Raw genomic sequence first — 25,431 nt, 5'->3', positions numbered from 1 at the left:
AAACTTTGAAAGTTAAACTAAAGTATGTATATATGAGTATAGTACGACACAACTTAGATGTAGCATCGGCAAATTCAATAAAACCGATCACTGCCGATTCACACAACCAACAGAAACAGCTCCCTATCGCGCCATTCGACGCTATTCGTCGATATAGATTCTCGTGAAATCGACGCGTCGAATTGACGAATATATTAGGTCACATGATATTACAAGTTATTACGTATGTGTAAAGATCATATTCACATGAGAAATAAATATTGATAATTCGGGATAGCGTACTCAATTCGGATGTGATCGGTTTTACGAATTTTGCCGATGCGACATCTGAGTTGTGTCGTACTAGATACAGCGCGTTTCGAAGATTTTATGTTTCACAGTTCACCCATTTAAAATCCATATTATTGATGTGGCAAGCGTGTTCTTGAGTAACATATACAAGGACATATGTTCAACGATTTCGTACAGTAAGGGGTTGAGTGCGTTGATAGGGGGGGGGGGTTGGTTTTTTCTATGCGTCGACGGCGGTCGCCCGCTGAGAGGACTCCGGAGAGGGCGCAGACTCCACGCAGAGCTCCGAAGCGCGCTCCGCCACGTCCGTTGTTATCTGCAAATATATACTTTATTACAGTACAACAACAACAACAACAGCCTGTAAATTTCCCACTGCTGGGCTAAGCCTCCCTTTGAGAAGGTTTTAGAATATATTTCAAACGCTGTTCCAATGCGGGTTGGTGAAATACTAAGACAATATCAGACACATATAGGTTTCCTCACGATGTTTTCCTTCACCGCCGAGCACGAGGTGAATTAAATGTATTTATTCAGTAATTTAATTTAAATTTGTAAAATTAATATAGATTAAAAATGTGTAAATGTGAAAGTGACTGTATCTGTCTGTGTGTCGCTCTTTCACGACCAAATCGCCGAAAAGAATTTCATCAAAATTGGTATGAAGCAAACTTGAACTCCAAGGCATAGGCGGAACATAGGCTACTTTTTTGCCTGACACGTGACAACCACGCCCTAAAAAACGCCCTAAAACGCGAGTAAAATACTTCACTTGCACTTGCTCCTACTTACATACAAGTGTTATGATTTTAATTATGTTATTCTGATTTAGAGATGGTAACACTGTTTCGTCGTGGTTGGCTGGTTAAGAAAGCCGACTTTGATCGGCTGACCAATTGGATGACTGGACAGATTGTGAGGTGACAGGAGAAATAAAAGAAGAAAAACAGAAGAGAGCGGTCGGTGGTCAGATTCTGGGTTTTAATAGGGTTAAAAAATAAAGGTGATTGATTGTACAAGTTGAAATTATGCCGATTTCTTTATGGTATAGGTTGGCGGACGAGCATATGGGCCACCTGATGGTAAATGGTCACCATCAACCATAGACAATGACGCAACTATTCCTTACATCGTCAATGCGCCACCAACCTTGGGAACTAAGATGTTATGTCCCTTGTGCCTGTAGTCACACTGGCTCATTTGATTGAGCCTATTATGTTAGGTAAATGTATTTATATCTAATCGAGTAGATACACTGGCTCATTTGATTGAACCTATTATGTTTAATAAATGTATTTGTATCGAGCTGAGTTTGGATTTATAAAAACAAGCAATGTTTTGTAATGCTATGATTTCGGTTCGGTGTCAGCGAGTCAGTGTAAGAGTTTAGACAGCGTGACGAGCGTTCATACATGTCTAACTAGTATAGCTGGTAAACGCAACGTCAACGTGTGCGTGAGCGTGCGTGTGCGTGTGCGTACGCGTACGTGTACGTGTGCGTGTGCGTGAGTGTGCGTGTGCGTAACACTTTAGACAGCGTGACGAGCGTGCGTGCGTGTGCGTGTGCGTGTGCGTAACACTTTAGACAGCGTGACGAGCGTGTGTGCGTGTGCGTGTGCGTAACACTTTAGACAGCGTGACGAGCGTGTGTGCGTGTGCGTGTGCGTAACACTTTAGACAGCGTGACGAGCGTGCGTGCGTGTGCGTGTGCGTAACACTTTAGACAGCGTGACGAGCGTGTGTGCGTGTGCGTGTGCGTAACACTTTAGACAGCGTGACGAGCGTGTGTGCGTGTGCGTGTGCGTGTGCGTAACACTTTAGACAGCGTGACGAGCGTGTGTGCGTGTGCGTGTGCGTAACACTTTAGACAGCGTGACGAGCGTGTGTGCGTGTGCGTAACACTTTAGACAGCGTGACGAGCGTGTGTGCGTGTGCGTGTGCGTAACACTTTAGACAGCGTGACGAGCGTGTGTGCGTGTGCGTGTGCGTAACACTTTAGACAGCGTGACGAGCGTGTGTGCGTGTGCGTGTGTGCGTGCGTACCCGGAGCGCGGCTCGCGCGGCGCAGTCGGGCGGCAGTCGCAGCTGCGCGAGCAGCGCGGCGAGGTGCGGCGGCGGCTCCCCGCCCGCCAGCGCCAGCTGCACCAGCCGCGCGCCCATCTCCGCGCGCGCAGCCGCCTGCCGCGGGGACCTGTATTATTATTATATATTGTTGTATTATCGTAAGGAAACTTCGATATCACTCATGACGGCGCGCTAATGCACCAAAATAAACGTTACAAATGTCATCTAATTTGTATTGTTTTGCTGTCGCTACTGTCGTTCGTCTCACGGACACTGATACGTCTTAAGTGCACGAGCGTCAATAATTCGACGCGGAAGGGCATTTCTTCGTGTGTAAAAGGTTTATATCATAATATAGATTTATATATCTATAAATACAGTAGAAACCCGATTCGTATTCGTCTCGGCTCAAATTAATAAAAAAAATAATTTAAAAATGTTTTGACGACTCATCGAGACATATTACGACATGTTTCCGCCACTGACAATGGACTACCGCTTTCATTTGTCTGCGGGATCTAAGTAAAACCCACTACATATTAAAAAATATATTAAATTAGGAGTATTCGTTACCGCGGCGTGAGTCCGCGCAGACTGCGGCAGGCGGCGGCGAGCGAGGGGCGGAGCGCCTCCAGGCGCGCGCACACGGCGCCGCCCGCCGCGCCCGCGCAGCGCACCAACCCGCGGATCTGCGGAGCGAGTGGCGGGTGAGACACTAATACACGATTCACTTGGTGGTAGGGCTTCGTGCAAGCCCGTCTGGGTAGGTCCCACCCACTCATCAGTTATTCTACCGCCAAACAACAGTACTCAGTATTGTTGTGTTCCGGTCTGAAGGGTGAGTGAGCCAGTGTAACTACAGGCACAAGGGACATAACATCTTAGTTCCCAAGGTTGGTGGCGCATTGACGATGTAAGGTAATATATCTTACAGCGTCATTGTCTATGGGTGATGATGACCACTTTCCATCAGGTGGCCCATATGCTCGTCCGCCAACCTATAACATAAATATATAATATATAATATAAAAAAAAAAAAACGATGCCTCAGCATAGACACTAGAGTTAGAACGCGGGCATCTTAGCCGATGACTGTGGGCTCGAGCGCCGCTGCATATCCAAGTGCTTAATTTGTGTTTATAAGCCATCTCGTCGGCGATGTGGAAAAACCTTGAGGAAACCTACACGAGTCAAATTTCATTGCAATCCTTCCACGTGTGTATTCCACTAATCCGCATTCGAACAGCGTTGTGGAATATGTTCCAAACCCTCTCCTCAAAGGGAGTGGGGGCCTTAGTCCAGCAGTGGGACATCTACAGGCTGCTGTTGCTACCTCATCGCAGACCCGCAGGTAGTGGTAGAGCGCCTGCCCGCCGGTCTCCCAGCCGCTGACCTCGTGCCGCTCGGCCGCGTCGTTCATCTTCTCCAGGATGCCCTTTATGCTTTGGAGGTTATCTGTAAATCAAATCAAATTACACTTCATTCAACTTTTACAAATTTGAATAATCATTAACAACTATATTATGTGACGTCACCACCGGATCGGAAAGCAGATTCTACCGAGAAGAACTAGTGAAAAACTCAGTAGTTACTCTTTTTCAACATTTAAATATTTAACAATAATATCAATAAAGCCAAACATTATTGAGCGCCACACTCAAGTTATATAATGACATACATTTACTAAGATTAAGAATTTGGATTGACTCAATTATTGAGTAGAAAGGGATATAGAAGCTTATTCCCACCACACTTCTCACATTTTTTTTAAGGAATAGGTCGGTTGACGATCATATGGGCCACCTGACACAGACAATGACGCTGTAAGAAATATCAACCATTTCTTACATCATCAATGCGCCACCAACCTTGGGAACTAAGATGCTACGTCCCTTGTGCCTGTAGTTACACTGACTCACACTTCAAACCGGAACACAACAATACCGAGTACTGTTGTTTGGTGGTAGAATTACTGATAAGTGGTAAAGTCCAAGAAAGTCTCCAATGATAATCGGTGGAATATCATCTGACACATCTCACCCACTGTTCACAAAATCATTTCAAAAATCAAAATAAACTTTACTCAAGTAGGCTTTTATAAGCACTTTTGAATCGTCATTTTACAATTAAGTGAAGCTACCACCGGTTCGGAAAGTAGATTCTACCGAGAAGAACCGGTAAGAAACTCAGTAGTTACTCTTTTTTCAACATATCAAAAATACAACGTCATGTTAATTAAATACAATTATGTAAATTAATGTATCCTGCTTGGAAGTCAACAGGTATTAACTCCACGCTTTTTTATCATCTAAAATTAACAAATGAAACCCGTAAAGCTGTGGCGCATCGAGCACAACACTGACCGGCCAGCACCGCGTCGGGTAGCAGTTCCTTGAGGAGCACTCGGTGTGCCGCGTTCCACTGCTCAGCGCCAACCAGGTACTCCACTTCCAAAGCCGGCTTGTGCTGGAAACGAGAAGTAGAATATTCAATCAATGATAATAACAACAATAGCAGCCTCCACTCGGTTTGAGGAGAGGGCTTGGAACATATTCCACCACGCTGTTCCAATGCGGGTTGGTGGAATACAAATGTGGCAGAATTTCTACGAAATTAGACACGTGCAGATTTCCTCACGATGCTTTCCTTCACCGCTGAGCACGAGATGAATTATAAACAGAAATTAAGCACATATATGTAGTTGGCTTGCCTGGGTTGGTACGCTAATTCATCGGTTAAGATGCACGCGTTCTAATTACTTGGCAATCTCAGATCTATAAATATGATAATGATAACGACCTTAACTTAAATTGGAATAATGTTGAAAATCATTCTCCACTGAACAGACTGTTGGAGTCCCTCGTCCCAGAAATAACTTCAAGGAAAACTATTCGTCATTTTTGTCCTATAGGCAGACAGACTAGCCAGTCATCACCACTGTCCGTTGTCGTTGATATTAATAAATAAACGAATAAATATGAGACAACATCACATACATTACTCTGATCCCAATGTAAGTAGCTAAAGCACTTGTGTTATGGAAAATCATCTCGAATCACACTATTGAAAAGAAACCGCATCAAAATCATATGCATATTAAATATCTTAGCGTACATAGGGACAGACAGCGGGAAGCGACTATGTTTTATATTGTATATCTCAAAATGTGGGTCAAGTGGTGTCCTTAAACATGTCCAAGGAACTATATAACGAAGTGACGTACCTCGTACTTAGCTCTATTGGCCTGGGCGATCAGCACCCACTTCTCCGGGATCCTCAGCTTCTTGATCAGCTCGAAGCGTTCCTTCATCTCCGGCGTTTCAACTTGAGATGGTGCGTGACGAGAGAGCACCTGGCGGATGAGGTGGCTGCGACTGGAAATGGAAAAAAAAAAACATTTCTTTATGCTATTGCTTGGCGGACGAGCATTTGAGTCATCTGATGGTAAGTGGTCACCATCACCCATAGACAATGACGCTGTAAGAAACATTAACCATTCTTTTCATCGTGTTACGTCCCTTGTGCCTGTAGTTACACTGACTCACCCTTCAAACCGGAAAACAACTATACCAGGTACTGTTCTATAAGGGTAGAATATCTGATGAGTGGGTGGTATAGTAAGACACAAATTAGATGTAGCATCGGAAAATGCAATGGAATGAAAATAAAACCGATTACTGCCGATTTACACAACCAACAGAAACAGCTCCCTATCGCGCCATTCGACGCTATTCGTCGCTATAGATTCACGCGTCAGAAAAGGCAAGTGTGTGTAAATCGACGCGCCAAATTGACGAATATATTAGGTCATATGATATTACAAGTTATTACGTTTGTGCAAAGATCATATTCACATGAGAAATAAATATTGATAATTCAAGATAGCGTACTCAATTCGGATGAGATCGGTTTTACGAATTTTACCGATGCGACATCTTAAGTTGTGTCGTACTATAAGTAGTTTCCCAGTAACTCACGCCCTATCGTCCGGGTGGTAGGCGAGCGCCTGCAGAGCGAGGTGCCAGTTGCCGCTCGCCTCCAGTTGCTCGGCGGCGCCCACCACGCACGAGTTGCCCACTCCCAGCCACGACGCCAGCGGGAAGCTGGAACGCGAACGTATATACGTTGAACCTATCGTTTCATTCATCATTTGACGACCTCCATGGTCGAGTGGTGTGTACACCGGTTTTCATCGGTACGCCACTCCGAGGTCCCGGGTTCGTCCGGCCGAGTCGATGTAGATTACCATTAGTATTCTATGTTGTCTTTTGTCTCGGTGTTAGTACCGTCGTTACTTCTGATCTTCCATAACACAAGTGCTTCAGCTACTTATATTGGGATCAGAGTAATGTATGTGATGTTGTCTCATATTTATTTATATTTGAGTGCAAGAACATCTGAAACACTCTCCCCCCCCCACAACGGGGGCGGAGACTAGTCCACATACACATACAATAGCGAGTTATCAACACAGCGTTAATTTAAAATTAAAGAACATCTGAAACACTCCCCCCCCCCCAATAGCGGGGGCGGAGATTGGTCGCCACACGTGTGCAGCGGCGTACCTGAGCGCGCAGTCGAAGGGGTCGGGCGAGCACGTGGCGGGCGCGAGTGCGGGCGTCGCGTGCAGTGCGCGCGCACGCAGCAGCTCGTAGCGCACGTCCAGTACGCGCCGCGCGTTTCCGCCCTGCGCATGCGCACACGCTTACACACACACTCGATTCCAATGACGAGAGGACACAAGCCAAATAGTTTCCGCCCTGCGCACGCGCACGCAATCGATAAACATGGCGACAGGTCACAAGACAAATAAACATATGGCAGAGAATTGATGTCAATTAGACGCGACGATTCATAAAAAACATGTCGTTTCGGACTTTGGATGTCGAATGAAAGTATAATGCTCTACATTACTTTACTTTATAGGCCGTACATATGTTGATTATATCGATATAAATATGTAATAATAGTTCTGTATTATAAATAGATTTATTAGTCATATCTGTTACTAGTACACAATACAGCTGTATGCACGCACTGGATACGTTTATCTGGGGCTTGTTTATCTTTATAGATTACTAGCAACCCGCCCCCGCTTCGAACGGGTTCAATTCTGATACTAAATATACTACAGAATTTGTTTATTTACATCACATTCGAAACCTATAAAATTATCAATGTTTCCTGACTATACTGTCAGTGTATTATATACAAAAACCTTCCTCTCGAATCACTCTATCTCTTAAAAAAACCGACCAAAATAAGTTGAATAGTTTTAAAGATTTAAGCTTACAAAGGGACATAGGGACAGAGAAAGCGACTTTGCTTTATACTATGTAGCGATTCGATTGGGATAGACTAGCTTCATAATTGGCGACACCAACCGACGTGGTGACGTTGTACTGGTCCTGGTACGGCGGCAAGGGGAACTGCATCCCCATCTCATCGTCCGGCAGAGTGTGGAGGTCTGCCTCGGGGTCCGAACTGAAGTAGCCCTCGTAGGTGCGGACCACTTGCTCCAGCGTCGGGATTTGAGGGCAGAGGTATCTGCGAACGTGATAAAATACAAATAAGTCTTTGATTAAATGCAATATTAATTGGATTCATTTCAGTATTTCGGAACCAAGTCCTTTTACGCGTATTGGAGTAGAATGAACTGACAGAAATCGAAAAAGAATAAAACGTAATGTTGTCTTAGATTTTCGCGATTACACATTGAAATTGAAACTAGCTATAACGGATTTGAATCGCGTGTATTAATTATTTTTAACATCCCGACGCTAGTCCCGACGCAAGTCTACCCGTGACCACGAACGCTGTAAAATGCTCGAAACGTCAGGATGTTAAAAATAATTAATATACGCGATTCAAATCCGTTATAGCTAGTTTTATTTCAAGAATAAAACGCCTTCCAAGAGACCTATCCCTGTCTCTTTCTATAGTAAACGTTTTCCCATTTTATTAAAAAAAATGTTGATATTTTAATTCAGACGGGAATTTTAATAACTTCATTTAAAATCAATATTAAAAAAAAATACTCAGCATATTTTTTTTTCAACAAAGATGAAACGGAATGCTTTTATTTTAAAACTAGCTGTGCCCGCGACCTTGTACGCGTTTTAATCTAACAAAAAAAATTACTGCCTAAGTTACTCCTTATTACATCAGCTATCTGCCAGTGAATGCCCCTTCAAAATCGATCCAGCCGTTCCAGAGATTAGCCGGAACAAACAGACAGACAAAAATTGTAAAAAATGTTATTTTATATATGTACCGTGTATACGTATAGTACGACACAACTTAGAGGTCGCATCGGCAAAATTCGTAAAAACCGATCACATCCGAATTGAGTACGCCATCCCAAATTATCAATATTTATTTCTCATGCGAATATGATCTTTATACAAACGTAATAACTTGTAAAATCAAAATCAAAATCAAAATAAACTTTATTCAAGTAGGCTTTTATAAGCACCTTTGAATCGTCATTTTACAATTAAGTGAAGCTACCACCGGTTCGGAAAGTAGATTCTACCGAGAAGAACCGCCAAGAAACTCAGTAGTTACTCTTTTTTAACATTTAAAAAATACAGCGTCATGTTAATTAAATACAATTATTTCAATTAATGTATCCTGCTTGGAAGTCAACAGGTATTAACTCCACGCTTTTTTATCATCTACAAAATCTTGTATCGAATAGTATGCTTTTTCTACCAATGTATTTTTAACAAACGATTTGAATTTACTAAACGGCAAAGTTAAAAATTTCTGCGGAATTTTATTATAGAAACGGATACCTTGCCCCAAGAAGGATCCATTGACTTTGCGGAGTCGGAAACTTGGCGTTATAAGTTTATCCTTACTTCTAGTGCATATACAATGATTATCACTGATTTTATCAAAGTGATCAATGTTACTGTGAATATACATGATATTGTTGTAAATATATTGCGACGCAACAGTAAGTATTCCTACTCTGTTAAAATGTACAAATATATTAGGTCATATGTAATATCATATGACCTAATATATTTGTCAATTTGACGCGTCGATTTACATGCACTTGTTTTCTCTGACGCGTGATCTATAGCGACGAATAGCGTCGAATGACGCGATAGGGAGCTATTTCTGTTGGTTGTGTGAATCGGCAGTAATCGGTTTTATTTTCATTTCATTGCATTTTCCGATGCTACATCTAATTTGTGTCGTACTATACACGTGCATTGAGTAAAAATGGGCTATTTTAATTTTATAAATCGCCTCACCGCGCTGTGACCGCGAAGGCCCTCAGCCAGTCGAGGCGCCGCAGGTGGCGCTCGGGGCGAAGCCCTGCCAGCGCGTGCAGCGTGGCCAGCCGGCTGCCGGACACCAGCGCCTCCGCCCCGCACTGCTGCCACACGCGCAGCTGCCGCGCTACCAGCGACTTGAAGGCCGGGTCGTCTGCAAATGACGGTCAGACTTGTATTTCACAACACAACAACAGCCTGTGAATTCCCACTGCTGGGCTAAAGGCCTCCTCTCCGTTTGAGGAGAAGGTTTGGAACGTATTCCACCACGCAGTTCCAATGCGGGTTGGTGGAATACACATGTGGCAGAATTTCTATGAAATTTGTCACATGCAGGTTTCCCCACGATGTTTTCCTTCACCGCTGAGCACGAGATGGATTATAAAGATAAATTAAGCACATGAATCAGCGGTGCCTTCCTAGACTTGAACTCGCAATCATCGGTTAAGATGTCTGACGCGATCTAACCACTGGGCCATCTCGACTTGTATTTAATCACTCAAATTAAAAAAAAAAAATTAAGTTTATAATTAATGTCGTGCTAAAAAAAAACATCGTGAGGAAACCTGCATGTGCATGTTGCAAACCTTCTCAAAGGGAGAGGAGGCCTTAGCCCGGCGGTGGGAAATTTACAGGCTGTTTTTGTTGTTTGTTTGTTGTTTGCAATAATCAAAAATCAATTATCAGAGGTTTTTGTGTGTTGTCGGGTTGGAAAAAACTATTAAACCAATATACATAAAACTTATACCATATATGGAGCAGTTATATTCTCAGCAGTTTCATACTTTTAAAGACTGACGGCATTCCAATTGTGTATCAATACATAGTATGAAAAAAAAGTCGCTTACCGCTGTCTTTCCCTATGTATGGTTAGATTTTTAAAATTACGGCAACGGATTTTGATGCGGTATTTTGATGGTGACCACTTAGCATCAGTTGACTCGTATGCCAACCAAGAACTTATAAAAAAATCATTTTTATTAATGGATTTCTGGATAAATCAAGTATTATTTTCAACTTTTGTTAATAAATAACCATTTTTAAACTCTTAATATATATTTATTACAATAATTAACAAATCATAATTCATCTCATTCTCGGCGGTGAAGGAAAACATCGTGAGGAAACCTGCATGTGTCTAATTTCATCGAAAATCTGCCACATTTGCATTCCACCAACCCGCATTGGAACAGCGTGGTGAAATATATTCCAAACCATCTCCTTAATGGGAGAGGAGGCCATTAGCCCAGCAGTGGGAAATTTACAATTTGTTACTTTACTTTTTTTTTACAATATTTGACACTTTATTTTTCGTACTGTCACATAGTCTATTGGAATGTATTAGGGAAGTTAGGGCTCTTTTACAATATATGACACTTTATTTTTCGCATAGTCACATAGTATGCTGGAATGTATAAAGGCAAGTTAGGGCTCGCAGACTGACCGTGCTGTGCCAGCAGCGCTGCGAGCGCCAGGTCGCCGTGCTGGCGGCTGAGCGCGCACGCCTCGCGCAGGCGCCCGCCCGCCACCAGAGCCCACACGTGGGCGCTGTGCCCGTCACTCTCTGCGGACACACACACACACATTAAAATAATTCGACCTTGAAAATCGTAAAAATAGCTGGCCTGGTATATTAAATAGAAGGAAAGGGAAAAAGTTATTGTTCTAGCCTAAATTACTTCGTATTATATCAACCATGTACCTTGAAAATCTCGTCAAGATCGGTCCAAAGAAGTCGAAACAAACAGACAGACGAAAATTGTAAAAACACGCTGTTTCGGTATATGGACCGGGTGTACACATATGCAATGAGTAAGTCGTTTTTTTTTAAAAATTAAAAAAAGACACAAAATATATATGGGTTTCATTCAAAATATATATGGAACAATACATATATACTTGGTAGGGCTTTATGCAGATCTGTTTGGGTAAGTATTGTAAGTAGTGTAAGTGTTCCGGTTTGACAGGTGAGTGAGCCAGTGTAACTACAGCCGACAATCACATAGCATCTTATGTTCTATAATAATATACCAACAAGCAGTCGCCCGCCGCTTCGCTTGCGTTTTACGGTGTTGGTTGTCATGTTTCAAAAAAAGTAGCAAATGTCCTTCCTCGGAGTTTAAGTTTGCTTCATACCAAATTTCATCAAATTAAGTTCAGCAGTTTGGTCGTGAACAGACAGAGTTACTTTCACATTTATAATACTAATACAGATTATAATTGGTGATGTAAGGAATGATTAATGTTTCTTACAACGCCATTGTCTATGGGCGATGGTGACTTTAACATCAGGTGGCTTGGTTAATACTTTGGCACCTACAAGCGTCAACCAATGATATCATAAAATAATCTTTTGACGACCTCCATGGTCGAGTGGTGTGTACACCGGTTTTCATCGGTACGCCACTCTGAGGTCCCGGGTTCGATTCCCGGCCGAGTCCATGTAGATTAGTTTTCTATGTTGTCTTGGGTCTGGGTGTTTGTGGTATCGTTACTTCTGATTTCCATAACACAAGTGCTTCAGGTACTTACATTTGGATCAGAGTAATGTATGTGATGTTGTCTCATATTAAAAAATTAAAAAAATAATCTCTTGGCTCACCATCCTCCGGTTCCCCTGGCGTCGTTTCTGCGAGCTCCTTGTCTGTTATATCCGAGACGGCCTCCTTCAACCAATCAAGCAAACGCTTGTGACGATTCACTATAGACTTCTCGTCCATACCGGGCACACCTGAAATGAAAATCAATAGGCTATTCGACTGGTTTTTAAAATCCATTTTATATTATTTAGTAGAAGTTAAGGAACATAGTATAGGTCGATTTTTTTTATTTCTAGCACATATTTGCCGAAAAATATTATATTAAAAATTCCATATTTAAATAGCGCGCGAAAACGCTACTTGGACAATATTGGCACTACAATGGGGTCGGTGACGTCACTTTGCTGTATTTTTAATCTGTGTTACATATAGTAGAAAAGCAAGGTTTACAAGAAAGTGACTTCATCATAAGCCCGGCCAATCAGGAGCGTTTTGTGTCACGTGACAAACGTATGAAAAAATGCATTTTTATTTATTGATTTTTAAATAAATTAAGTATAATTTCAAGTTTCGTTAGTAAATAACCATTTTTAAACTCATAATATACACTGATTACAATAATTCACAATTTATTTTTCGCATTGTCAAATAGCCTATTATTATTTAAATGACAATTTGTTAATAATCTACTTGTGTTCGAAAAACCGATCTGATCTCTTCTGAAAGATATTTGGATGAAATAAAGCAGTTAAGCAACGCCTTGCAGATGTTGTTTTTTTTTCTAAACGCAAACGTGTAGAGGGATTGCGGGGGTACCGATGGCATAAGAAAATCTAAACTATATGTATTACTTGGTGGTAGGGCTTTGTGCAAGCCCGTCTGGGTAGGTACCACCCACTCACCAGTTATTCTACCGCCAAATAACAGTACTCAGTATTGTTGCGGTTTGAAGGGTGAGTCAGTGTAACTACAGGCACAAGGGACATAACATCTTAGTTCCCAAGGTTGGTGTATTATAGTTAATATTTCTTACAGCGTCATTGTCTATGGGTGATGATCAGATGGCCCATACGCTCGTCCGCCAACCTATACCATAAAAAACTACGTCCTACCTGAGGTTGGCTAAACCTCTATAGATCGTCTACGGGTCGGCATACATATACACATACATATATACGAGTCCGTCGCATAGTACCCTTTTCTGTATCAAGGTTTAAAAAAAAACTAACCATCATTGTCCAAATCGTCTCCCCAGAGCGCGTCACACAGCTTCCAAACTTGCAGGCAGTACTCGTTCGACATGCCGTACTGTAGGAAGAAAAATATATACATTAACTTATTTTTATGATAGTAGGTTCTCAATCGATTTTAAGCTTTATCTATATTAGGATATCTTAAGCTTTGATGGTAGAGCAGAGATCGCCCAGTGGTTAGAACGCGTGCATCTTAACCGATGATTGCGGGTTCAAACCCAGGCAAGCACCGCTGATTCATGTGCTTAATTTGTCTTTATAATTCATCTCGCGCTCAGCGGTGAAGGAAAACATCGTGAGGAAACCTGTATGTGTCTAATTTCATCGAAATTCTGCCACATGTGCATTCCACCAACCCGCATTGGAACAGCGTGGTGGAATATGTTCCAAACCTTCTCCTCAAAGGGATCTGAGGCCTTTAGCCCGGCAGTGGGAATATACAGGCTGTTGTTGTAAGCTTTGATGAGATGACCCGCTGAGTTTCTTTCGCCGGTTATTCTCAGGTCAGGGTGTTTATTTCCGAACCGGTGGTAGTGTTTATTTGACAATCAATAAGTAAGTTTGATGCTTCTATATTGAATAAAGGAATTTGAGTTTGAGTTTGTGATGGTGTACTGACCGTATGAGTTTGAGTTTTAGTTTGAGTTTGAGATGGTGTAGGGAACTGACCGTAGAGGCGGCAGGGGGGGCGGAGGCCGGGGCTGCGGCTGCGTCAGCGGCGTCCCGCAGTAGACGTCGCAGGAGGCGCCGGCGCTGTGAGGGCTCGCTCTGCACGACGAGGCGCGGGCACGAGTCGGGCGCCTCCACGAACGACGAGAACTGCAGGAGACTGCCCAACTGACGGACCAGTACGTCCTGAAAGGAACAATGGGTGTGCATCACTGTTACGTTTTCATTCATCACTAGCTGTGCCCGGGACCTTGTACTCGTTTCAATTTAACAAAAAAATATTTTAATTTAGCCCAAGTTAATCAGTTATCTGCTATAGTCCCATCAAAATCGGTCCAGCCGTTCCAGATATAAGCCGGAACAAACGGACTGACAGACCGACAAAAATTGTAAAAAATAATATTTTCGTATATGTACCATATATACACACAGTACGACACAAATTAGATGTAGCATTGGAAAATGCAATGGAATGAAAATAAACCCGATTACTGCCGATTTACACAACCAATAGAAATAGCTCCCTATCGCGCCGTTCGACGCTATTCGTCGCTATAGATTCACACGTCAGAGAAAGCAAGTGCATATAAATCGACGCGTCGAATTGACGAATACATTAGGTCATATAATATTACAAGTTATTACGTTTGTGCAAAGATCATATTCGCATGAGAAATAAATATTGATAATTTGGAATGGCGTACTCAATTCGGATGTGATCGGTTTTACGAATTTTGCCGATGCGACATCTAAGTTGTGTCGTGCTGTACGCGTTTCAATTTAACAAAAAACATTATTGTAGCCTAAGTTACTCCTTATTATATCAGTTATCTGCTAAAGTCCCGTCAAAATCGGTCCAACCTTTCCAGAGATTAGCCGGAACAATAGACAGACAGACCGACAAAAATGGTAAAAAAAATATTTTGGTATATGTACCGTATTAACATATGTAACATATGCATTGAGTGAAAAAGGGCTATTTTAATATTACAAACAGGCACTCCAATTTTATTATATGTATAAATTAACAACAACAGCCTGTAAATTTCCCACTACTGAGCTAAGGCCTCCTCTCCGTTTGAGGTGTAGGATTGAAGCGGTAGAATTTCGTTGAAATTATTCACATGTAGGTTTCCTCACGACGTTTTCCTTCACCGCCGAATTACAGACAAATTAAGCAAATGAAATCTCACTTGTGCTTGCGTGGGTGTGAACCCGTAATCATTGGTTAAGATGCACGCTTACTAAACACTGAGTCATATCGAAACACTTATTAAATACGCATATTACAGAAATATATATTCGTAACAAAAAATAAATTCGTACTAGTGTGGAGTTGGAGTGTGACCGCCCGACTGCCATTCTCGCGACGACGGACTCGCTCCAATCGTCCTCCCCGCGTCCCGACACGTACGTACCCAGCGTACTGAGGTCGGCCGCTGTAAGGAAAGATCAACATTATCATTTATACATCAACAACGGAAGTAGATTCTACTAAGAAAAACCGGTAAGAAACTCGACATCTTTACCACTTTGAGTCGCAAGTTTCTACATTTATTGCTTTTATTAGCTTTACCTGTAATAGGCTATTTGACTGGTTTTTAAAATCCATTTTATATTATTAAGTAGAAGTTAAGGAACCCAGTAAAAGTTGATTTTTTTTATTTCTAGTACATATTTGGAGAAAAATATCATATTTAAAATTCCATATTTAAATAGCGCGCAAAAACGCTACTTGGACAATATGGCGCTGCAGTGGGGTCGGTGACGTCACTTTCCTGTATTTTAATGTGTTACATATAGTAGAAAAGCAAAGTTTACAAGAAAGTGACTTCATCATAGGCCCGGCCAATCAGGAGCGTTTTGTGTCACGTGACAAACGTTTGAAAATTTTTTTTTATTTATGGATTTATGAATAAATTAAGTATTATTTTCAACTTTCGTTAGTAAACAACCATTTTTAAACTCATAATATACACTGATTACAATAATTCACAATTTATTTTTCGCATTGTCAAATAGCCTATTAACTCTGTATGTAAAGAAATCCAATATGGCGGACTAACTCTTTGAAATCCACCTCCGTGATATGGGTGTCAAATGAAAGCCTAATTCGAGTCCTGCAGAAGGACAAAGCTCCGATTTAATCATAATATAATCTATAACTTACTCTTGGGTAGATCGTTAATGGCGTCGTATGTGGTGACGAAGCTGAGCGTGCCGGCTGGACCGAAACCGATGCGACTGTGTCTAGCGCGGCACACCGACATGTCCGCTATACACGCCGCATCCAGGCGCCCTGCTTGCAGAAAATAGTTACATTATAATATATGAATATAATTATAGAGATATATATGTCACCGTAGGATAACAAAATTCGTTAGACTACAATCTGACGAGACAGATTGTAATCTGTCGTAATTTTGTGAACCGTGAAATATGTTTGCAATTTAACGCATTATTATTCGCTGTATTGCTATCTATCGAAGTTAAACTGTAAGATTATAGTCCCCGAAGCTCTTCCTGATTGGCCGGTCTTGTAAGAGCGACCAATCACATGTCACCGTTTTTATTGGGTAGTTTACATTCTATCGAAGCAAATTTCAGTTAAATGTATCTAAATGTAAGGCAAAAAAAGTAGCATATGTATCTTGGAGTTCAAATTTGCTTCTAACCAAACTTCATCAAACACGATTCAGCGGTTTGAAAGAGCCACATACAGAGTTACTTTCACAGCTATACCTATACATATAATAAAATTGTCTGTTTGTAATATTAAAATAGCCCTATTCGCTGAATGCATATGTATGTATACACAGTGCATATACCAATGTAATATTTTTTACAATTTTTGTCTGTCTGTCTGTTTGTTCCGGCTAATCTCTGTAACGGCTGGACCGATTTTGACGGGACTTTCACTGGCAGATAACTGACATAATACGGAGTATCTTAGGCTACAATAATATTTTTTTGTTAAATTCAAACGCGTATAAGGTACGCACTAGGCGGGCACACATAATTATGAATATTATTGGGGCAACTCACCGGCGATTGTATGTTTGAAGGGCGGTACTTTTCTGTGATAATTCAGCACTATGGTGTGCGGACGCACGATCAGAGGACGCATTATTACTTCTGAAAATTAAAAACAATAATTATAAGAACAAGCAGCAATGCTTAAGTAAAGTAGCCTGTAAATTACCCACTGCTGGGCTAAGGCCTCCTCTTCCATTAAAGAGAGGGTTTGGAACATATTCCACCACGCTGTTCCAATGCTGGTTGGTGGAATGCACATGTGGTAGAATTTCGATGAAATTAGACACATCCTCACGATGTTTTCCTTCAGCGCCGAGCACGAGATGAATTATAAATACAAATTAAGCACATATATATAGTGGTGCTTGCCTGGGTTTGAACCGGAAATTATCAGTTAAGATACACGCGTTCTAACCAATGGGCCATCTCAGCAGCAATGCTTAATATTATTAAATTGAGTTTCTTTTTTTTTAAATTGTAATTTTGTACATTTTAACATTTTATGTTTTCACTGAAATTACTTGGTGGTAGGGCTTTGTGCAAGCCCGTCTGAGTAGGTACCACTCATCAGATATTCTACCGCCAAACAGCAGTATTCGGTATTGTTGTGTTCCGATTTGAAGGGTGAGTAACTAGTGTACAGACACAAGGGCCATAATAACTTAGTTCCCTGAGTAGATGGCGTATTTGCGATGGTTAATATTTCTTACAGTGCCATTGTCTATGGGATGGTGGTGTCCACTTACCGTCATGTGACCCATATATTATAACCAATAGCATAACAAAAAAGAACAGAATATTAAGTTAAGTTAGAAAGATTCAATGTGACTACGGGCACAAAGGACATAACATCTTACTACCTCCTCGACTAATTAAAATGTAAGAAACATTCAAGATTTTATACAAGTCAACCTTGTACACAGTTGTAGTCAAAAAGCAATGTGAACTGCGAACAATGCCGGTGAAGTGGTAAGTTTTTACTTGGTGGTAGGGCTTTGTGCGAGCCCGTCTGGGTAGGTACCACCCACTCATCGGTTATTCTACCGCCAAATAACAGTAGTCAGTATTGTTGTGTTCCGGTCTGAAGGGTGAGTGAGCCAGTGTAACTACAGGCACAAGGGACATAACATCTTAGTTCCCAAGGTTAGTGGCGCAGTGACGATGTAAGGAATAGTTAATATTTCTCACAGCGTCATTGTCTATGGGTGATGGTGACCACTTACCATCAGGTGGCCCATATGCTCGTCCGCCAACCTATACCATAAAAAAAAAAGTTACCGGGCGGCTCGGCGAGGGTCCCCGCGGGGGAGTGCGGGCGCAGGGAGGGCGCCTGCGGGGAGGGTGCGGCGTGCGAGGGGGGCGCGGCGGTACGGGGCGCTGGTACCAGCTGGTCACCACTCGACACGCTCGCAGACTCCTCCTCCATCTCTGCAAGTGTTAATCACGTGATATTACATAGTGATTCGAGACTATTCAATAATTATTTTATATATATTTTCTGGGTATATGACTCTACCCCTAGGTAAGTAGCAGCGAAGACGGCTAGTACATCTTTATAAATAAATAAATATGAGACAACATAATGTTGTCTTAAATTTTCGCGATGATTACACATTTAAATAAAACTATTTATAACGCAGTGTTCGTGGTCTGCCCGTGACCACGAACACTGCAAAGTGCTCGAAACGTCGGGATGTTTAAAAATAATTAATATACGCGATTCATCCGTTATAAATAGTTTTATTTAAATGAGACAACATCACATACATCACTCTGATCCCAATGTAAGTAGATGAAGCACTTGTGTTGTGGAAGATCAGAAGTAACGACGGCACCACATACACCCAGACCCAAGACAACATAGAAAACTAATGGTAATCTACATTGACTCGGCCGGGAATCGAACCCGGCGTACCCATGAAAAACGGCGTACACACTACTCGACCATGGAGGTCGTCAAATGTACGTCAGACTTTAAGTTAGCAAGTGTATTGAACTACTAAGTTTCTCCCATCCTACAAATATCACCCATCCCTTGTCTTCTCATATTTATCTCTCGCGCATACATATTTATTTATTTAGTGTCCTCCAACTTTAAGCTAACTTATTGAAAAGTTAAATTAAAAAGAAAAAGTGAGATAGAGATATATATGTCGGAGGAAGATCTGAGTCAATAACACTTAATACTATTTGTTTACATAAATTATTGATTATATTTGACTTGTTACTTTTTTTAAAGAAGCTATAAACCTTCTTAATTTTATAAAAGTTATGAATATTGTATTTCTTGTAACGACCAATCAGAGCGAAGCATTTGCCTCAGTTAATTACACTAGCTAACTTTAAAGATGATAATAATAATAATATTTTTTATTTGCCAATAACAGTAATACAGAAGATAAATGACACATGCAGATTACAGTACTTGAAAAACATTAACAAGATAATAGATTAATGACCCCATGCTAGGAAAATCCTAAGATGTACTCGGGGTCGAGGCGCCACCTGGTTGACAGAGTTTGAGACAGTTTTGACGTATACATCTTTTTGGATTGGAAAAGGAGACAGATCGAGTTGGATCTAGAAAAGTGGAGAAGATTGCTTATAGAGGTCAGATCGGCCTTGAACCCGCCGCTCGTCGTTGTTAATCGATAAAGTGTTAATAAGTTGATTGTATTGTAATTAAAATACTGTATAAACGTTATAATTGTGATTGGTGCTTGTTCTTTACCCTAGTGACGCCCACGAAACCCGTAACCATGACGACGATGTCAACAAGAATGTGTCTCCGACATATATATAGAGGGACAGAGATAGATGAACCTTAAGAATCCACTAATCATCACAATCTCCACTGACCAGTATCCGCGTACAACGATGCCTTCATCAGCTGGACGTGATGACTGCGCCTGTTCTCCAAGCGCGCCAGCTCCGTCGTCGGACTCTTGACGCCGAACACTGGAATATCATATATGAAGTTAACAAACGTCCTATTTAAATACATTTGTTTCAGATTAAAGTACGAATGAGTCAGTAACTACTGAGCATGAGTGCGATGTATCAAAACACATCTAAAGTCAGATGTCATCGGAACGTCAGGTGTCATCGGAACGTCAGATGTCATCGGAACGCCAGATGTCATCGGAACATCAGATGTCATCGGAACATCAGATGTCATTGGAACATCAGATGTCGTCGGAACCTCAGATGTCATCGGAACGTCAGATGTCATCGGAAAGTCAGATGTTATCGATTTGATATTAACGAATAACCGTTTTTCACCGCGTCTAAACAACTATGAATATCGTTTTGGTACGTAAAAGCATCCAAAGTAAGATAACTATAATATTCGCCCTATCTCTATTCAATATTACAGTAACCCATCTGTAAGAAAGAGATGAAGCGAATGTTACAACGATTTCGATATCATCGTTTCATCTCTTTCTCGCATATCGTACAATGTTAAGTTAAACAGAGACAGGGCGATATCTGACATCGGATGTCAACAACGATCAATCAAAATATCCGTTACACAATGTCCGAAATGTTTGATATTTCTTATAGCGCCCATGTCTATAGCAGGTTGTGGTGACCACTTACCATCAGGTACCACACCTGTGTTTTATAATCATTATATACGTGTCACCACGTGAAGTGCATAATAGTATATATTATGTAATTGTGCATTAACTACAACAGTATATATTACGACATCACTTTAGAAACCTCTAAAATTTCAGTATTTCTATGCTAAACTGTACATGTATTATACATATAAATCTTCCTCTTGAATCGATCTATCTTTCGCAAAGAATCGCATCAAAATCTGTTCTATAATTTGAAATATCTAAGCATACAAAGGGATAGATATATTATATTACTCGTAAACTCTTTGCAGTGCACAATATAGCCGAATAATTAGCAACTTGTATGGAATACGTAAATTTAAATCTTGTTATTTTTAGTATACGGTATCCACTCACCGCTGTTATCTTGATAGAAGCTCGGCGCATCCGAATTGTTGTCCGTCGCATCCATTTCGAACACTGAAACACATATAACACGTTTAATTACTATTATAATAATAAATATAAATAAATAAATATGAGACAACATCACATACATTACTCTGATCCCAATGTAAGTAGCTGAAGCACTTGTGTTGTGGAAGATCAGAAGTAACGACGGTACAAACACCCAGACACAAGACAACATAGAAAACTAATGGTAATCTACATCGACTCGGCCGGGAATCGAAGCCGGGACCCCAGAGTGGCGTACCCATGAAAACCAGTGTACACACCACTCGACCATGGAGGTCGTCAGTAATATAGTCAATGTTTTCGAGACGAAAGACGAAAGGGGGGGGGGCTTTAGCGTCAAGGACACAGAATTAAAACAAATTCAATAGATTTACCCCTGGAAGCGCCGTTCATTAAATTCAGCGAACTCTGTTGCATAGCGAACATATCGTCGGAGGGACCTAGGCCACTGGTCCCACCTAGACCCCCGAGGGATCCGAGGCCGCCGAGGCCGCCGAGACCGCCGAGACCGCCTAGGCCCGCCAGACCCACGCTGGTCGAGGCCGTTGATACTGGAACGGGTTGTTTTTGTGCTGTAAGAAGTTTAATTTGATTATATTTTTAAAAATCAACAAAATCTTCGTCACCGTAGATTGCAAAACCAACCGAAGATCAAAGATGTTACGGCGATGATGTCACGTGATACAATTATGGTATGCTACGACACAACTTACATATATCATCGGCAAATTCAATAAAACCGATCGATTACTGCCGATGCACACAACCAATAGAAACAGCTCCCTATCGCGCCACTCGACGCTTTTCGTCGCTATAGATTCCCGCGTCAGTTCGACCCGAGACAGCGAGTGCGTGTAAATCGACGCGTCAAAGTGTGAAAAAAATTCCATGTTAAATAATGCGAACGCTACTTGGACAATATGGCGTTGCAATGGGGTCGGTGACGTCACTCGCCTGTATTTTAATCCGTGGTATATATAGCAGGCAAGCAAGGTTAACAAGCAACTGACTTCATAATAAGCCTGGCCAATCAGGAGCGTTTTGTGTCTCATGACAAAATTTAAAGAAAAATTATGTTTATCTACGGTTTTTTGAATAAATTACTTTAACTTTTACTTTGTAGCACCCACTCATCAGATATTCTACCGCCAAATAACAGTACTCAGTATTGTTGTGTTCCGGTTTGAAGGGTGAGTGAGCCAGTGTAACTACAGGCATAAGGGACATAGCATCTTAGTTCCCAAGGTTGCCGGCGCATTGACGATGTAAGGAATAGTTAATATTTCTTACAGCGTCATTGTCTATGGGTGTTGGTGACCACTTACCATCAGGTGGTCCATATGCTCGTCCGCCAACTTAAACCATAAAAATAAACTAATCACTATCCAGTATATACTTACCGGGTGCAGCGGATTTCTGCAGATTCTGATTGACGAGCTGCCGTTTCAACACGTCCGGTGTGATATCGTCGTCTTCGTCCGAATCTGTCAGACCGTATTTACTGAAATGTTCCACCTGTAATGAAATTATCTGAATTAGAAACCGTCCAATGGGAGCGAAGTGCGTGTCGATTTGGACCAATCAGAGCTAAGGATGGTCAGAAGTGTGTAAGGAACACGTTTTAATTTTATACTTGAAATTATATTGTGTTAACTGTTATTAATGTTAATTGTCATTTGAGGTAAGATGGCTCAGTGGTAAGAGCGCATACATCTTAACCGATGATTGCGGCTTCAAACGCGGGCAGGCATTCATTTCATGTGCCACATGTGTTAGATATATAGATAAACTATTCGCTCGCAACTTCGCCCCCGTTCTAGGGTTTCATGTGTCAGGCACAAAAAGCAGCATATGTATCTTGGAGTTCAAATTTGCTTCTAAACAAATTTCATCAAACACGGTTCAGCGGTTTGCAAGAGCGACACATACAGAGTTATTTTCACATCTATACATATAATTGAAGCGTCTGTTTGTAATATTAAAATAGCCCTTTTTTCGGTACATATATCGAAATAACAATTTTTGTATGTTTGTATGTCTGTTTGCTCCGGCTAATCTCTGAAACGACTGGACCGATTTTGACGGTACTCTCACTGGCAGATGACTGATATATTAAGGAGTAACTTAGGCTATTTTTTTTTGTTAAACTCAAACGCGTACAAGGTTACGGGCATAGCTAGTATATAACATTAGTATACACGGTACTCACCCTAAACACCCAGCTGCCAGTCTGCGGTCGGTATTCAATGAACTTCGTGTCATGCTTGTCGCAAACGCGTCGTAACTTTCCCTCGTAGTCCATTTTCAGGAGCCTGGACAGAACAAATACATTATAAAATTAAAATAAACTTTATTCAAGTATACTCATACAGGCACTATTGAATCGTCATTTTACAATTAAGTGAAGCTACCACCGATTTGAAAAGTTGAATCTACCGAGAAGAACCGCCAAGAAAATCAGTAGTTACTCTTTTTCAACATTTAAAAAAATGTAATCTATGACTGTATTGTACTAATATGTGATGTGAGAAATGTATTTAACTGTATATAATGACGAGGGTGACATATTCACTTAGTGAAAAAACCCTCTTAAATAAATAAAGATAAAAAAAGGACTTAGCCCAGCAGTGGGAAATTTACAGTTTACAGGTTGTTGTTGTTGTTGTTGTTGTATCGTACCCACCTGTCGGGCTCCGTGACGGGCCGCTTCTCGGTCTTGTCGCGCGGCCACACGCGCTCCAGCGTGACGACCGCCCGCCTGTTGAGCCCCTCGCCCACTGCCGGCTTGTGCTCATCATCGGGGTAGATTATTACCTCCTTGTTTAAGAAGTGAACTAGAAACGATATTTATTTATTTATTTAATATGGAACTCCAACATAGGTAGTTATGTAATACAAAAAATACAAGTTTAGACAATAAAATAGTAAATGTACTGTAAAGTATTGAACTCTAAAACAAAACTTAAGAAATAAAAGTAAAAGAAAAAAAAACAAACCAAAACTAATAATTACAAAACAATGAAATAAAATCGAAAACTATTTAACAAATCTAAACTAAACAAAATGTAAACTAAACAATATGAAAATAAGTTCAGAAACAAATTATAGAAACAAAATTTACTTTGACTCACAATTTGCACAAAAGGCATAACATTTCTTTTTGAAAGTGCTAAAAGTGTCGAAACCCATGTCGAAAGTTGGTAATAAATAAATATTGAACATCGCGTACATTACTCTGATCCCAATGTAAGCAGCTAAAGCATTCGTGTTATGGAAAATCAGAAACGACGGTACCACAAACACCCAGACCAAAGACAACATAGAAAACTAATGAACTGTTTATATATTGACCCGACCTCGGAGCGGCTTACCCATGAATGTCACTGAAAACCAGTTTTGGAGCAAAACTCCAACAATAACTGAGGGACATTCCTTTTCGGGGACATTGCACCATTAAAGACAATTAAGCATTAATTCTCGTTATTTTTTTTTTTATTATTATCTTTTTTTATAATCATGTTTTTTCCTTTGCTCTTTATTGTTGTAGGTATATTTCTATTTAATAATTGCATGTTACATTTGTTTTTCTTGTTTTACCTATTACTATTTTTTTTTTATCTTTTGTATTTCGTTAATTTGTAAATGTGTGTGTTCCCGAATAAACCATTAAACCATGAAGACTGATATACGCACTACTCGACCAAGGTCGTCAAAGACTATCATTATGACGTCACAACTGTAAATCGCGCCAACAGACTCACCGAGCGCGTCGAGGTCCATCCCGGCGACGTCGATCTCGCAGTCGAAGTATACGTTCCCGTAGTTCTGACGGCCGATCGTCAGGTGGGGGACGACGCACGAACCATCCGGCCTCATGTACTCTGAAAAGACAGAAAAACAAATAAAACCCACTGCTTGGTAAAGACCAGTTGGAGCAGAGATGGCCCAGTGGTTAGAACGCGTGCATCTTAACCGATGATTGCGGGTTCAAACCCACGCAAGCACCGCTATGTATATGTGCTTAATTTGTGTTTATAATTCATCTCGTGCTCGGCGGTGAGGGAAAACATCGTGAGGAAACCTGCATGTGTCTAATTTCATCGAAATTCTGCCACATGTATAATCCACCAACCCGCATTGGAACAGCGTGGTGGAATATGTTCCAAACCCTCTCCTTAATGGGAGAGGAGGCCTTAGCCCAGCAGTGGGTAATTTACAGGCTGTTACTTTACTTTTTTAAGACCTCCTC

General features: G+C 41.1%; 1 protein-coding gene across 1 annotated transcript in view; it reads right to left on the bottom strand.

The window, feature by feature from the left end:
* Positions 1-393: 393 nt before the first annotated feature.
* Positions 394-25,431, bottom strand: part of LOC124542131 (nuclear pore complex protein Nup98-Nup96) — a 47,280-nt gene continuing 22,242 nt past the window's right edge. Inside the window, exons 24-48 of the mRNA XM_047120065.1 lie at positions 24,944-25,063; positions 23,866-24,016; positions 23,392-23,494; positions 22,583-22,697; positions 21,557-21,754; positions 21,123-21,185; positions 19,999-20,097; positions 18,418-18,567; positions 17,149-17,238; positions 16,274-16,402; positions 15,430-15,542; positions 14,104-14,289; positions 13,411-13,489; positions 12,244-12,372; positions 11,086-11,205; positions 9,621-9,795; positions 7,740-7,902; positions 6,921-7,042; positions 6,333-6,458; positions 5,579-5,729; positions 4,719-4,821; positions 3,689-3,810; positions 2,929-3,044; positions 2,335-2,482; positions 394-607 (exon numbers count right to left, since the gene is read on the bottom strand). Of these exons, the coding sequence (XP_046976021.1) occupies positions 512-607; positions 2,335-2,482; positions 2,929-3,044; positions 3,689-3,810; positions 4,719-4,821; positions 5,579-5,729; positions 6,333-6,458; positions 6,921-7,042; positions 7,740-7,902; positions 9,621-9,795; positions 11,086-11,205; positions 12,244-12,372; positions 13,411-13,489; positions 14,104-14,289; positions 15,430-15,542; positions 16,274-16,402; positions 17,149-17,238; positions 18,418-18,567; positions 19,999-20,097; positions 21,123-21,185; positions 21,557-21,754; positions 22,583-22,697; positions 23,392-23,494; positions 23,866-24,016; positions 24,944-25,063 (3,167 nt within the window). The 3' untranslated portion in view covers positions 394-511. The remainder of the gene's footprint in view (positions 608-2,334; positions 2,483-2,928; positions 3,045-3,688; positions 3,811-4,718; positions 4,822-5,578; positions 5,730-6,332; positions 6,459-6,920; positions 7,043-7,739; positions 7,903-9,620; positions 9,796-11,085; positions 11,206-12,243; positions 12,373-13,410; positions 13,490-14,103; positions 14,290-15,429; positions 15,543-16,273; positions 16,403-17,148; positions 17,239-18,417; positions 18,568-19,998; positions 20,098-21,122; positions 21,186-21,556; positions 21,755-22,582; positions 22,698-23,391; positions 23,495-23,865; positions 24,017-24,943; positions 25,064-25,431) is intronic.

Source organism: Vanessa cardui, chromosome 30 (assembly GCF_905220365.1).
Source record: "Vanessa cardui chromosome 30, ilVanCard2.1, whole genome shotgun sequence".
Lineage (NCBI taxonomy): Eukaryota > Metazoa > Arthropoda > Insecta > Lepidoptera > Nymphalidae > Vanessa > Vanessa cardui.
This window is presented reverse-complemented; position numbering and strand designations above follow the sequence as displayed.